At 48.4% G+C, this 12,977-nt stretch overlaps 1 protein-coding gene across 14 annotated transcripts in view; it reads right to left on the bottom strand.

Moving 5' to 3' along the window:
• WDR27 (WD repeat domain 27) overlaps positions 1 to 12,977 on the bottom strand; it is a 1,147,516-nt gene that overhangs the window by 686,917 nt on the left and 447,622 nt on the right. For all 14 annotated transcript variants that reach the window (XR_010176117.1, XR_010176118.1, XM_063917760.1 and 11 more), the window contains exon 15: positions 7,792 to 7,863. Coding sequence is in view for 12 of the 14 variants with exons in the window: in XM_063917760.1 (XP_063773830.1) it covers positions 7,792 to 7,863 (72 nt within the window). In the remaining 2 variants the exon portion in view is untranslated. The remainder of the gene's footprint in view (positions 1 to 7,791; positions 7,864 to 12,977) is intronic.

Below are 12,977 nucleotides of genomic sequence, written 5' to 3'. Positions count from 1 at the left end.
ACCCTGGGCAGGAATGACACTGGAGAGAACATGTAGGGCAGCCAAAAATTCCATGGGACTGCCAGTGCATCCACGAATGCTGCTTGAGGATCCCTGGTCCTTGATCCGAAGATCAGTACCTTATGATTGTGTCGAGACGCCATTAGGTCTACGTCCAGTAGGCCCCATCTGTCCACTAGGAGTTGAAAGACTTCCGGATGAAGACTCCATTCTCCGGCGTGTCCTGGCGACTGAGGAAGTCCACTTCCCAGTTTAGGACACCCAGAATGAACACGGCCGATATGGCTGGCAGATGGCGTTTCGCCCAACAAAGGATTTTTAACACTTCCATCACTGCCATGCGGCTTTGAGTGCCGCCTTGATGGTTTATGTATGCCACGTGGTGGCATTGTCTGACCATACTTGAACAGACCTGTTCTCTACCAGAGGCAGGGCGAGAGATAATGCATTTAACACCGCCCTCAACTCCAGAATGTTTATTGGGAGGAGTGATTTCTCCTTGGTCCAGCGACCCTGAAACGAGTGTTGCTCCAACACCGCACCCCATCCCCTCAGACTGGCGTCCGTTGTCAGCAGGACCCCGTCGGGGATCTAGAAGGGACAGCCCCTGTAGCCATCAGGTCAGCAACAGACGAACCTCCAGAGTTAAAGTGATCATCTGAGATCTGATCCGATGAGGTTGGCCATCCCATTTGGAAATGATTAACCTCTGTGGTGGGCGGGACTGAAATTGAGCGTACTTTACCATGTTGAATGCCGACACCATCAGGCCAAGTACTTGCATCGATGAGTGTATCGACACTCTGGGGCGATAAAGGAAGCATCTTATCCTGTCCTGAATCTTCAAGACCTTTTCTGGAGACAGAAACAGCCGTTGTGCGTCCAGAAATGCCCCAAGGTGCACCATGCTCTGAGCTGGGACCAGCGAGGACGTTTTCCAATTTATAAGCCACCCGTGGGATTGCAGGAAGTTTACTGTCAGTTGCAGATGACTGAGGAGGACATTGTGGGAATTTGACAGAATCAGCAGGGTTCTGATCCCCTGGCAACATAGATGGGCCGTCATAACAGCCATGGCCTCGATGAAGATCCGAGGAGCCATGGCCAGTCCAAATGGTAGAGCCTGGAATTGATAATGTAGGTTGCCAATAGCAAACCGCAGAAACTGCTGGTGATATATGGCAGGTATACATCCTGTATATCCAGGGATACCATATAGTCTCCGATTACATAGCCAGTACAACTGAGCGCAATGTTTCCATATGAAACCTGAACACTCTCACAAACTTGTTTAGGGATTTGAGGTTGAGTATAGGCCGGAATGACCCATTTGGTTTCGGGACTAGAAACAGGGTCGAATAATAACCTCTGCAGGGGCGTATCTACCCACTGGCCAAGATGGCACTTGCCAGGGGCGCCAGCCGAGGAGGGGGCACCGCCCGGCAGTGCCACACTCAGCCAATGTGTGGACTCAGTAGTGGCATCGCTTGGGTTGAAGGATCGCACAGTAGGCAGGCAAGCACCGGTGTTCGGCACCGCAATGAAGAAGTGAAATTAAACTACAGTTCCCAGCAGCCCTTGCTGTCGGGAGCTCCCAGCAGCAAAGGTTGCTGGGAGCTGTAGTTTATTTTCACTTTCTTCACGGAGTGTGGTGCGGTGCTGAAGTGTGGTGTTCCTGCATACTGTGCGATCCTCCAGCCTAGGCGATGCCCTGCTCATCAAACTAGGTATTGCAAAATATTACAGATACAGTATGTACTTCGAAGAGGGAGACTATGTGCTGGGAGCGGAGATGACTATATGCAGGGAGGGGGAACTATGTGCTGGGAGCAGAGAAGACTATATGCAGGGAGGGGGGAGACTATGTGCTGGGAGCGGAGATGACTATGTGCAGGGAGGGGGGAGACTATGTGCTGGGAGGAGAGATGACTATATGCAGGGAGGGGAGAGATCATGTGCTGGGAGCGGAGATGACTATATGCAGGGAGGGGGAACTATGTGCTGGGAGCAGAGATGACTATATGCAGGGAGGGGGGAGACTATGTGCTGGGAGCGGAGATGACTATGTGCAGGGAGGGGGGAGACTATATGCTGGGAGGAGAGATGACTATATGCAGGGAGGGGAGAGATCATGTGCTGGGAGGGGATGGGGACTATGGATATGTGCTGGGAGGGGTATGGAGACTAATTCTATATGATGGGAGGAGGATTGGGACTATGGCTATGTGCTGGGATGTGGGCTATGGCTATGTGCTGGGGGGAGACTATGGCTATATGCTGGGAGGGGGATTGAGTGTACCGTACGGCTATGTTCTGGGAGGGGGATGGGTACTACTAGATGCTGGGAGGGGAATGGAGACTACTTCTATGTGATGGCAGGGGGATGGGGACTACTTTTATGTGATGGGAGGGGGATGGGGACTGTGGCTATGTGCTGGGATAGGGGCTATGTCTATGTGCTGGGGGGAGACTATGGCTATGTCCTGGGAGGGGGATGGAGACTAGGGTTATGTGCTGGGAGGGGGATGGGGACTATGGCTTATGTTCTGGGAGGGGTATGGGGATGACAGCTATGTGCTGGGAGGGGGTGAGGACTACAGCTATGTGCTGGGAGAGAGTGGGGACTACGGCTATGTGCTGGGAGGGGGATAGGGACTACTTCCATGTGATGGGAGAGGGATAGGGACTATGACTATGTGCTGGGATGTTGGCTATGGATATGAGCTAGGGGAGACTATAGCTATGTCCTGGGAGGGGGATGGAGACTATGGCTATGTGCTGGGGGAGACTATGGCTATGTCCTGGGATGGGGATAGGGACTATGGCTATGTGCTGGGGTGGGGGCTATGGCTATATGCTGGGAGGAGACTACGGCTATGTCCTGGGAGGGGGATGGAGACTACGGCTATGTCCTGGGAGGAGGATGGAGACTACGGCTATGTGCTGGGAGGGGGATGGGGACTACGGCTATGTGCTGGGAGGAGGTGGGGACTATGGCTATGTGCTGGGGACAGAAGGTTATCTACCCATTGGCCAGGATGGCACTCACCAGGTGCACTGGCCGAAGAGGGGGCGCTGCCTGGTGGTGCCACCCTTAACCAGGTGGTGGAATCACTTAGTAGAGGCATTGCCTGGGCTGGTGGTTCGCACAGCAGCCAGGAGTTGGCACTGGTGTTCGGCACCGCAATGCACCACAGTGAAGAAGCTCAAAATAAACTACTAGAATGCTATTCTTAGTATATCACTACATCACGACTAATAAGTAGTGCGCATACATACCTTTTCACTGCCATTAATATTTGATTATACCCCCATGGGTGGCATCACCGGATGGTGCCCCACCTTGGCCGCGCCAGGCACTGCTGATTTCTCCACAGTGTGACAAGGATTACTGTGTGGGCATGATGTGTTAGGGGCACTAGTGTGCGACATAACGTGTATCAGGGGTTACTACTGTGTAACATAATTTGAATTAGGAGTACTATTGTGCGGTCATGTCCCTTTCCCACAAGATCATGCCCCTTTTTTGCACATGCGCCTTCCCTATTTCAAATATGAGGGGGGGGGGGGCAGTCCCTTACTTTGCCAGGGGCGCCGGGATCCCTAGATACACCTCTAAACCTCTGCCTCTCTGGGACTGAGGTACCGGCACTACCACTCCTGTACTCAGGAGAGAACTGAAACTTGTTTGCAAAGCTTGCGATTTAACGGATCCGAAGGTAGAACCGTGGTGCAAAACTGGCAAGGGGGACATCTCTTGAAAGAGACAGCATACCCGTGAGAGACAACTTCCAGTACCCATGCGTCTGAAGTGGTCTTTAACCAGACCTGGGTAAACTGTAGAAGTCGGCCTCCCACCCTGAAGTCCCCCAGGGGGATGCTCGCCCCGTCTTGCGGCAGGCTTGTCTTGTTTAGAAGCAGGCTGATGGGCTGCCCAGGATTGTTTAGCCTTGGGCTTTGTGGTTTTGGGAGCACGAGACTGTCTCGGGTATGCCTGACCTTTTGCTTTCCCTTGAGGCTGAAAGGAATGAAAAGTAGTACCTTTTGCCTTCTGTGCAGAAGAATTAGTATTTGGGAGAAATGCAGTAGGTCCACCTTCTATGTCCTCAACCACAGAATAAGGCGAGCCAGGACAGACGTAGTCGACGCCTTGGCTGCCAACACACCCGCCTCAGAGGATGCCTCCTGAATGTAATAGGCGACGGTGGTAATGTGAGACAGGTATTGTCTACCATTGTCAGATATATCCTTGGGCAGCTGTTCCTCTAATGCCTGAACCCATGCTTCAATTCCTTTTGCAGCCCAAGAGGCCGCAATAGTGGGTCTTTGTACAGCACCTGTAAGGGAGTAAATAGATTTCAGGCATCCCTCCACAAGCTTATCTGTCGGTTCCTTCAGTGAAGTGACAGTGGTGACAGGCAGAGTGGACGACACCACTAGGCGGGTGACATGAGAATCCACCGGCGATGAATTTTCCCACTTGTTACATAACTCTGCAGGGAGAGGATAGTGAGCCAAGGCCTGTTTAGACAGAGGGAATTTCTTCCTTGGATTAGACCAGGGCTCCTGCCTGATGTCCACCAAATGGTCAGAATGGGGTAATAGGTTTTTAACCACCTTATGCCGTTTAAACATATCAGTTTTCTTAGCCACAGTAGTGGAATCCTCATCATCAGTGATTTGTAGGATTTGATTAATAGCAACCACAAGGGTAGAGACATCAATTTGCAATGGAGAATACTCGTCAGAAACACTTGATTCAGTGTCTGACAGGACAGAATGCTCTCCCTCCTCTTCAGATGAAACATCTGAGAGATTTGTGGATTGTGAGGAGGAAGCAGCCCACTTAAATGACCCAGAGACACTAGAGTGACCTGGAGTAGATTTTTGTCTGACCAAGGAATGATTTAATTGCTGCAACTGGTTAGACACATTTTCCGCCCGAGGCGGATAACCCATAGTGACAATTTGTGGCTGTAATGGCACAGGTGGTCCCATAGGGGGCGTAAGGCGTTCCACCAGAGTACCCAGTAGGTTTGTAAACGCAGCACAGGGTGGCTCCTAATTGGTTACAGGAGCTGCGGACTGGCTGGAAGATGTACGATACATAGTACACAGACAATCATACACAGCTTCCCCCTCTGGTAAATCTTTGGCGCATGCTCTGCATGATGCAGGAGCGTCCACAGACTTCCTGCCCTTCTTGTTAGACATTGTACACAAATGCAACAACAGAATGAATTAGTACGATAAAGCCAGATAGAGTACAATACCTGCAAATAAATCCATTAGTATGTGACTGTAGACACAGTACACAACACCAGCGAATAAATCCGGTATTATGTGACTGAGTACACAGTAGAATACACATAATAGGTAAAACACAGCACGGTCCTAGACCAGAGGTATATATCAGAATACTCGTACAATATATCCTGTAGTAGGTACACTTTTTCTTAACTAACGCTGTCTGTATAAAGACATGTAGAATACTCAGGTTTTTTATAAAGTCGCAGCACTATATACAGGCGGCTTTAGAAGGGAGACCTTGCCCTGCAGTCCCAGAGACTAGCCGCAACTATGCTTATAAGATGGCGCCCAGGGTCTCAGTCAGAGAGTGAGGCAGAGTGTGAGGGAGCTCCAGGGCGGGAAAATCTGCAGTAGATGTCGCCTTGGGCCGGGGAGAGGCTACAGGTCAAGCACCAGCTCTCCTATGCTGGATTTCCACCCCAGGTACTAGCGAGCCTTATTAAATGGGGCGTTAGTACACCTGACCTGTGCTCTATTGCTTTGGTGGTCTAGTGGGGTCTCTGCTCGGTGACAGTGTACACGCCAGCACCATGACCCATCTCCCTAGGTCGCGGACGGAACGCGATTTAATGGCGAGTCCTGCCTGGGGGACCCTCTTACCTCCTCCCCGTAGCAGCCACGCGAACCAGGAGAGCGACTGCGACTGTGTGCCTAAAGCCATAGTGTCTCCACCACAAGTACCTGGGAACAGGCTGCGGGAGTATGGAACACTGCTTAGGAGGTGATGGAGCTGCAGCGCTAATGTGTCACCATGACATACAGCTCTGACAGCCCAGTTTTGAAGAAATTTTCTGTCAGAAAAAGCTTTTTCAGGGCTGCCCAGTGCAGCTTACCTGTTAAGTGACCTGCTACTGCCGACACCAACGGAAACTGAGCTCACAGTGCCTGGAGGCGGGGTTATAGAGGAGGCCCCAATGCATCCTGGGACAGCCTAAAGCTTTAGCCTGTTGGTGCCTCTGGATCAAGATCTCCTCTACACCCCGATGTTTCCCTGTGGAAAAAAATGTAATCTGCTGCAGAAAGGTAAATTTTAATGATGGGTTTTGTGTGTGTTATACAGTGCTGCAAGTATGGCAGTACAAGGCCGTACTGCGTACCGGTAAGAAATTGACAGCCGGTACGCAGTACCGCCGGCCTGACCACCTTGCTTGCAGCTGCTGCTGTGTGTGAAGAGAGGAGGGCGCAGCGCGCACCTGTCCGGCCCCTCAGTCCGGTCTCCAGCAGCGGGGGCGTGTGTCTCAAATCAGAGCCGGTTCGTTAGCCAATCAGAGGTCGCGGACCGGCAGCGACGGCTCCTGATTGGCTGCTGGACTGCAAGCTTTGATCGGCTTATGGACCGGCGCCTGATCTGATAAACACTCTGCCGACTCCGGAGACCGGACTGCGGGGCAGAAAAGGCGCGTGCGGTGTTCTCCTCTCCTCACACACACAGCAGCAGCATGTCGGGTCATATCTGTATCTGGCACTGTGGGGGCATATTTGTATCTGGCACTGTGGGGCATATGTGTATCTGCCACTGTGGGGCATATGTGTATGTGGCACTGTGGGGGATATATTTGTATCTGGCACTGTGGGGGAATATTGGTATCTGGTACTGTGGTGGCATATCTGGCACTGTGGGGGCATATTTGGCACTGTGGGAGTATATCTGGCACTGTGGGGGGCATATGTGTATCTGGCACTGTGGGGCATATCTGGCATCGTGGGGGCATATGTGTATCTGGCACTGCACTACTGGAGGCATATGTGTATCTGGTACTATTGGAGACGTGTGTATCTGGCACTGCACTATTGGATGCATATGTGTATCTGGCACTGCACTATTGGGGTCATAAGTGTATCTGGCCCCCCATATGTGTATCACATCCCCACTTTCATTGGCCATGCCCCTTGTGGCTTGTGACCACACCCATTTTTGATGCACACGCACACAGTACCACTAAGAAATGTTTTATACTTGCACCACTGGTTTTATACAGTATTTAACTACCTTTGTAAATAAGTTCTGCTATGTCTAAAGTAATATTTTACACACAGTATTACTATAGACATAGCACTTATTTACAAAGGTAGGGAAATTACTTACAGTACAGTATGTCAAACAATTGTCATCCTGGTCCTTAACCATCCCTAATAAAGGCATGTATAATATTCTGTATGCTAGGACTATATTAATCTAGGAGTTACAGTATAGGGGGTAATTCAGAGTTGATCGCAGCAGCAAATTTGTTAGCAGTTGGGCAAAACCATGTGCACTGCAGTTGTGGCAGATATATCATTTGCAGAGAGAGTTAGATTTGGGTGGGTTATTTTGTTTCTGTGCAGGGTACATACTGGCTGCTTTATTTTGACACTGCAATTTAGATTTCAGTTTTAACACACCACACCCAAATCTAACTCTCTCTGCACATGTTAACAAATTTGTTGCTGCAATCAACTCTGAATTAGGCCCATAAATCAGTTCAAGCCAATAGTTATTACCTTGTCATTTCAGTCTTTGTTTTCGAAAGCTGACTGGTCTTTATATTGGTTTTTGGAGAAAACATTTTCATTCTGGAAAAAAATATAAAAAATATGATACTATAATATTAAAAGAGTAAAAATATCTATCTTGTATGACTTACAGTGCCTTGCTAAAGTATTTACCACAATTGGCTTTTTACCTATTTTGTTACATTACAACCTGTAATTTAAAAAAAAATTTAATCTGAATTTTATGTGATGGATCTGCACAAAATAGTCTAAGTTGGTGTGAAGTGAAATGAGAAAAATGTATATAAAACATTATTATTATTTTTTTTATAAATACAAATATGAAAATTGGCATGTGCATATGTATTCACTCCCTTTGCTATGAAGCCCCTCAAAAGTTCTGGTGCAACCAATTACCTTCAGAAGTCACATAATTAGTGAAATGAAGTCCACCTGTGTGCAATCTAAGTGTCACATAGTCTGTCAGTATAAACACACCAGGGACAAAGTTGTTGAGAAGTACAAGTCAGGGTTGGGTTATAAAAAAATATCCAAATATTTGATGATACCCCGAAGCACCATCAAATCCATCATCTTCAAATGGAAAGAACATGGTACCACAACAAACCTGCCAGGAGAGGGCCGCCCACCAAAACTCACAGACCGGGCAAGGAGGGCAATAATCAGAGAGGAAGCACAGAGACCAAAGGTAACCCTGAAGGAGCTGCAGAGTTCAACAGCAGAGACTGGTGTATCTGTGCATGTAACCACAATAAGCCATACACTCCACAGAGCTGGGCTTTATGGAAGAGTGGCCAGAGAAAAGCCATTACTTAGTGTTAAAAATAAGAAAGCACGTTTTGAGTTTGCCAAAAGGCATGTGGACGACTACCTAAATGTATAGAGGAAGATGCTCTGGTCAGATGAGACTAAAATTTTACTTTTCGGGCCCCAAGGAAAACGCTATGTCTGGCGCAAACCCAACACATCCCATCACCCCAAGAACACCATCCCCACAGTGAAACATGGTGGTGGGAGCATCATGCTGTGGGTATATTTTTAGGCAGCAGTGACTGGGAAACCATTTCGAGTCGAGAGAAAGATGGACGGTGATAAATACAGGGATATTCTTGAGCAAAACCTGTTTCAGTCTGCCTGTGGTTTGAGACTGGGACGAAGGTTCACCTTCCAGCAGGAGAATAACCCGAAGCATACTGCTAAAGCAAAACGTGAGTGGTTTAAGGGGAAACATTTAAATGTGTTGGAATGGCCTAGTCAAAGCCCAGATATCAATCCAATTGAGAATCTGTGCTCAGACTTGAAGATTGCTGTTCACAAGCGGAAACAACCCACATGAAGGAGCTGGAGCAGTTTTGCCTTGAGGAATGGGCAAAAATCCCAGTGGCAAGATGTAGCAAGCTCATAGAGACTTATCCAAAGCGACTTGCAGATGTAATTGCCGCAAAAGGTGGCTCTACAAAGTACTGACTTTAGGGGGGGGGGGGGGGGGTGAATAGTTATGCGTGCTGAAGTTTTCTGTTATTTTGTCCTATTTGTTGTTTGCTTCACAGTAAAATTAAAAAAACATTTTCAAAGTGGTAGGCATGTTCTGTGAATGAAATGATGCAAACCTTCAAACAATCCATTTTAATTCCAGGTTGAGAGGCAAAAAAACATGAAAAATGCAAAGGGGGGCGAATACTTTAGCAAGGTACTGTATCTGTGTGTGCTGTCCTTTAACAGCTGCAAGTCCCAGGCAACCACAAGTGAACTTAAGTGAACTTAAGACTAGATAATGAATATTGGGTTTAACGTAAGTAGGTGCCACTCTCTAACGCACAGTAAGAGCTTGGTTCATTAGTCATCAAGTGAATGGGGCGTATCTCCGTCGCGCGCCTGGCCTGGCGGAGACGCGCTCCATTCTCTTGAATGGAGAACGTCTCCGTCTGGGCGGATGCAGACGGATGGAGATACTCAGAATGGGCACTCCCGGCATGACTAGGCGGATGGATCGCCTAGTCACACAGGGAGTGCACGCCTGCGATGGAGCCACCTCAGATGAGCGCGGCTCCATCTGTATAGTAATGGTAAGTCCGCTTAACTTCAATGTGGTGAGGTGAGCATGCATTGTATGGGATTATTATGTTGTGTGAAATGATATTTTAGTGCCAGCCAGTGACCTGCTCCGTTCTTTACCTGAACCCTCTCTGGCACTCTCTCTTCATTTGATCCCACAAATGAAGATGAAGTATCATCACTCTTCTCATCCTGCTTCTCTACTACCTCTCCTCTTGATCCTTTACCATCACAAATAAGTAAAGCTTTAACTAACATCTGTAATCTCTCTCTCTCTACTGGTATTTTTCCTTCACTCTTCAAGCATGCAATGATTACTCCCATTTAAAAAAAATAAAAAATTCTGACCCTAACGCTCTCTCAAACTACCACCCTATCTCTCAGCTCCCTTGTCACTCTAAGCTATTTGATAGACTTGCCTACACTTGACTCACACACTTTAACTCACACACTTTATTGGACCCACTTCAGTCAGGCTTCTATTCCCTACACTCCACAGAGACAGCACTGACTAAAGTGGTTAATGATTTGGTCACTACGAAGTCTAAAGGCCATTACTCACTACTTATTCTTCTAGATCTATCTGCTGCATATGACACTGTTGACCACTCTCTTCTCATACAAACACTACAATCCCTAGGTCTTAAAGACACAGCCCTTTCTTGGTTCCTATCCTATCTAATCGCTCCTTCAGTGTTCGCTTCTCTGAATCTACCTCCTCTTCGCTACCTCTTTCAGTTGGAGTACCGCAAGGCTCAGTCTTTGGTCCTCTGCTTTTCTCTATCTATACCTCATCTCTTGGTAAACGAATCAGCTCTTTTGGATTTCAATATCATCTGTACGCAGATGATACTCAAATCTACCTATCCTCCCCTGACTTGTCCCTATCTGTACTGGGCCGTGTCACTGAATGCCTTTCTGCCATTTCATCCTGGATGACATCTCGCCACCTCAAACTTAATATTTCAAAGACAGAGTTAATTATATTTCCACCGGCCAATAGTAGGTTCCAACCTGATATCTCTATCACTGTTGAAAACTCGACTATCTACCCTACCCCACAAGCTTGCTGCCTAGGTGTCATCCTTGACTCTGATCTGTCCTTTGTTCCCCACATTCAATCTGTCTCAAGATCATGTTACATGCATCTAAAAAACATATCCAAAATACGACCATACCTTACACAAGACACTGCTAAAACTCTAATCCACGCTCTCATTTTCTCCCGCATTGATTATTGCAATAGTCTCCTAACTGGTCTTCCCAAAACGAGACTCTCACCACTACAATCCATTCTGAATGCAGCGGCGAGGCTAATCTTCCTCGCTAGACGTTCATCGTCTGCAGATCCACTCTGTCAGTCCCTCCATTGGTTACCTGTATTCTACAGTATTCAATATAAAATACTTTTACTCACACACAAGGCCATTAACCAAACTACACCAACGTACATCCCTTCGCTTATCTCAAAATATCTCCCAACCCAACCTCTTCGCTTTTCACAAGACCTGCGTCTCTCATCCACACTCATTACTCGCTCCCACTCACGATTGCAGGACTTTCATCGGGCTGCACCCACTCTGTGGAATGCCCTACCATGCACAATAAGAGTCTCCTTTAGTCTCCAAACCTTCAAGCGTTTCCTGAAAACTCACCTCTTTAGGCAAGCATATCAAATTCCAGAACCGCCCACATAACTTTCATAAACCTTCCGATCAAATTGCATCCACTCTGCACAGTCCACACATATCCTCACGTCTTCTCATTCTTCACTTTCCCTTCCTCTCGAACCCGGTTCATCATTGCTGTATGACCATATCATAAAGCCCACCAAGAACCTTTGCAATCTGGCGGACAACTATGCAATAGATAGCACCTTTCCTTGTATGCCTATTACATGCCTATTTCCCTATAGATTGTAAGCTTGCGAGCAGGGCCTTCCTACCTCTATGACTTTTATTACCCAGTTTTGTTATATCATTGTTATTTCCAATTGTAAAGTGCAACGGAATTTGCTGCGCTATATAAGAAACTGTTAATAAACAAATAAATAATAGTGCATCAACTGGCATAATTTAAAAATTCTGGATGCTGTTTCCTGAATATAACAAGGGCCCCGTCTTACCACTTATTGGACCTAATTCAGATGTGGCTGGAGTTGCTATCACTGCTGCTTCCTTGGTAGCAGCAGTGCTAGTGCTGTATGCAGGGCTGCCACCACAAATTGTGGGGCCCGGGACTGAAAAAATAGGCAGGGCTCCCCCCCCCCCTCCCCCTCGCCACGTTAGTAAAGCAGTCCCCGCATCACAACCTACCAGCAGCAGCTGCGGTGGAGGGCGGTCTCTCACACTCAGTCAGTGCTGCTGCTGTTCGGACGGCATGGCCCGCAGAAGTACAGGCGTGGACCCAGCGCCGCTGGCGGTGGCTTCAATTCTTAAATCCGCCACTGACTAGCAGCAGGTCAGCCGCGGTCAGTGTCACCGGCGGCCAGTGGTGCAAGTAGAAAAAATGTCTTACAGGTACTGTGTGCTCGCGCTGAAGGCGCGCGCGCCAAAACATGGGTGTGACCAAATGCCACATGGGGTGTGGCAAATGAAAATGGGGGCGTGATACACATATGGGGGAGGGGCAGATACACATATGACCCCAATAGTGCCAGATACATGTTGCCCCACAGTGCCAGATATACATTGCCCCACAGTGCCAGATACACATTGCGTCACTGTGCCAGATACACAAATGCTCCCAGAGTGCCAGATATACATTGCCTCACAGTGCCAGATACACATTGCCCCACAGTGCCAGATACACAAATGCCCCCATAGTGCCAGATATGCCCCCAGTGCCAGGTACACATGTCCCCCCAGTGCCAGATATGCCCCCAGAGCCAGATATGCTCCCACTGCCAGGTATACATGCCCCCCCCCCCAGTGCCAGATATGCTCCCACTGCCAGATATGCTCCCACTGCCAGGTATACATGCCCCCCCAGTGCCAGATATGCCCCCAGTGCCATGTATGCTCCCACTGCCAGGTATACATGCCCCCCCAGTGCCAGATATACATGCCCCTCCCCCAGTGCCAGATATGCTCCCACTGCCAGGTATACATGCCCCCCCA

Source organism: Pseudophryne corroboree, chromosome 4 (genome assembly GCF_028390025.1).
Source record: "Pseudophryne corroboree isolate aPseCor3 chromosome 4, aPseCor3.hap2, whole genome shotgun sequence".
Lineage (NCBI taxonomy): Eukaryota > Metazoa > Chordata > Amphibia > Anura > Myobatrachidae > Pseudophryne > Pseudophryne corroboree.
The sequence above is the reverse complement of the archived record's forward strand: the minus strand, read 5'-3'. Positions and strand labels throughout refer to the sequence as shown.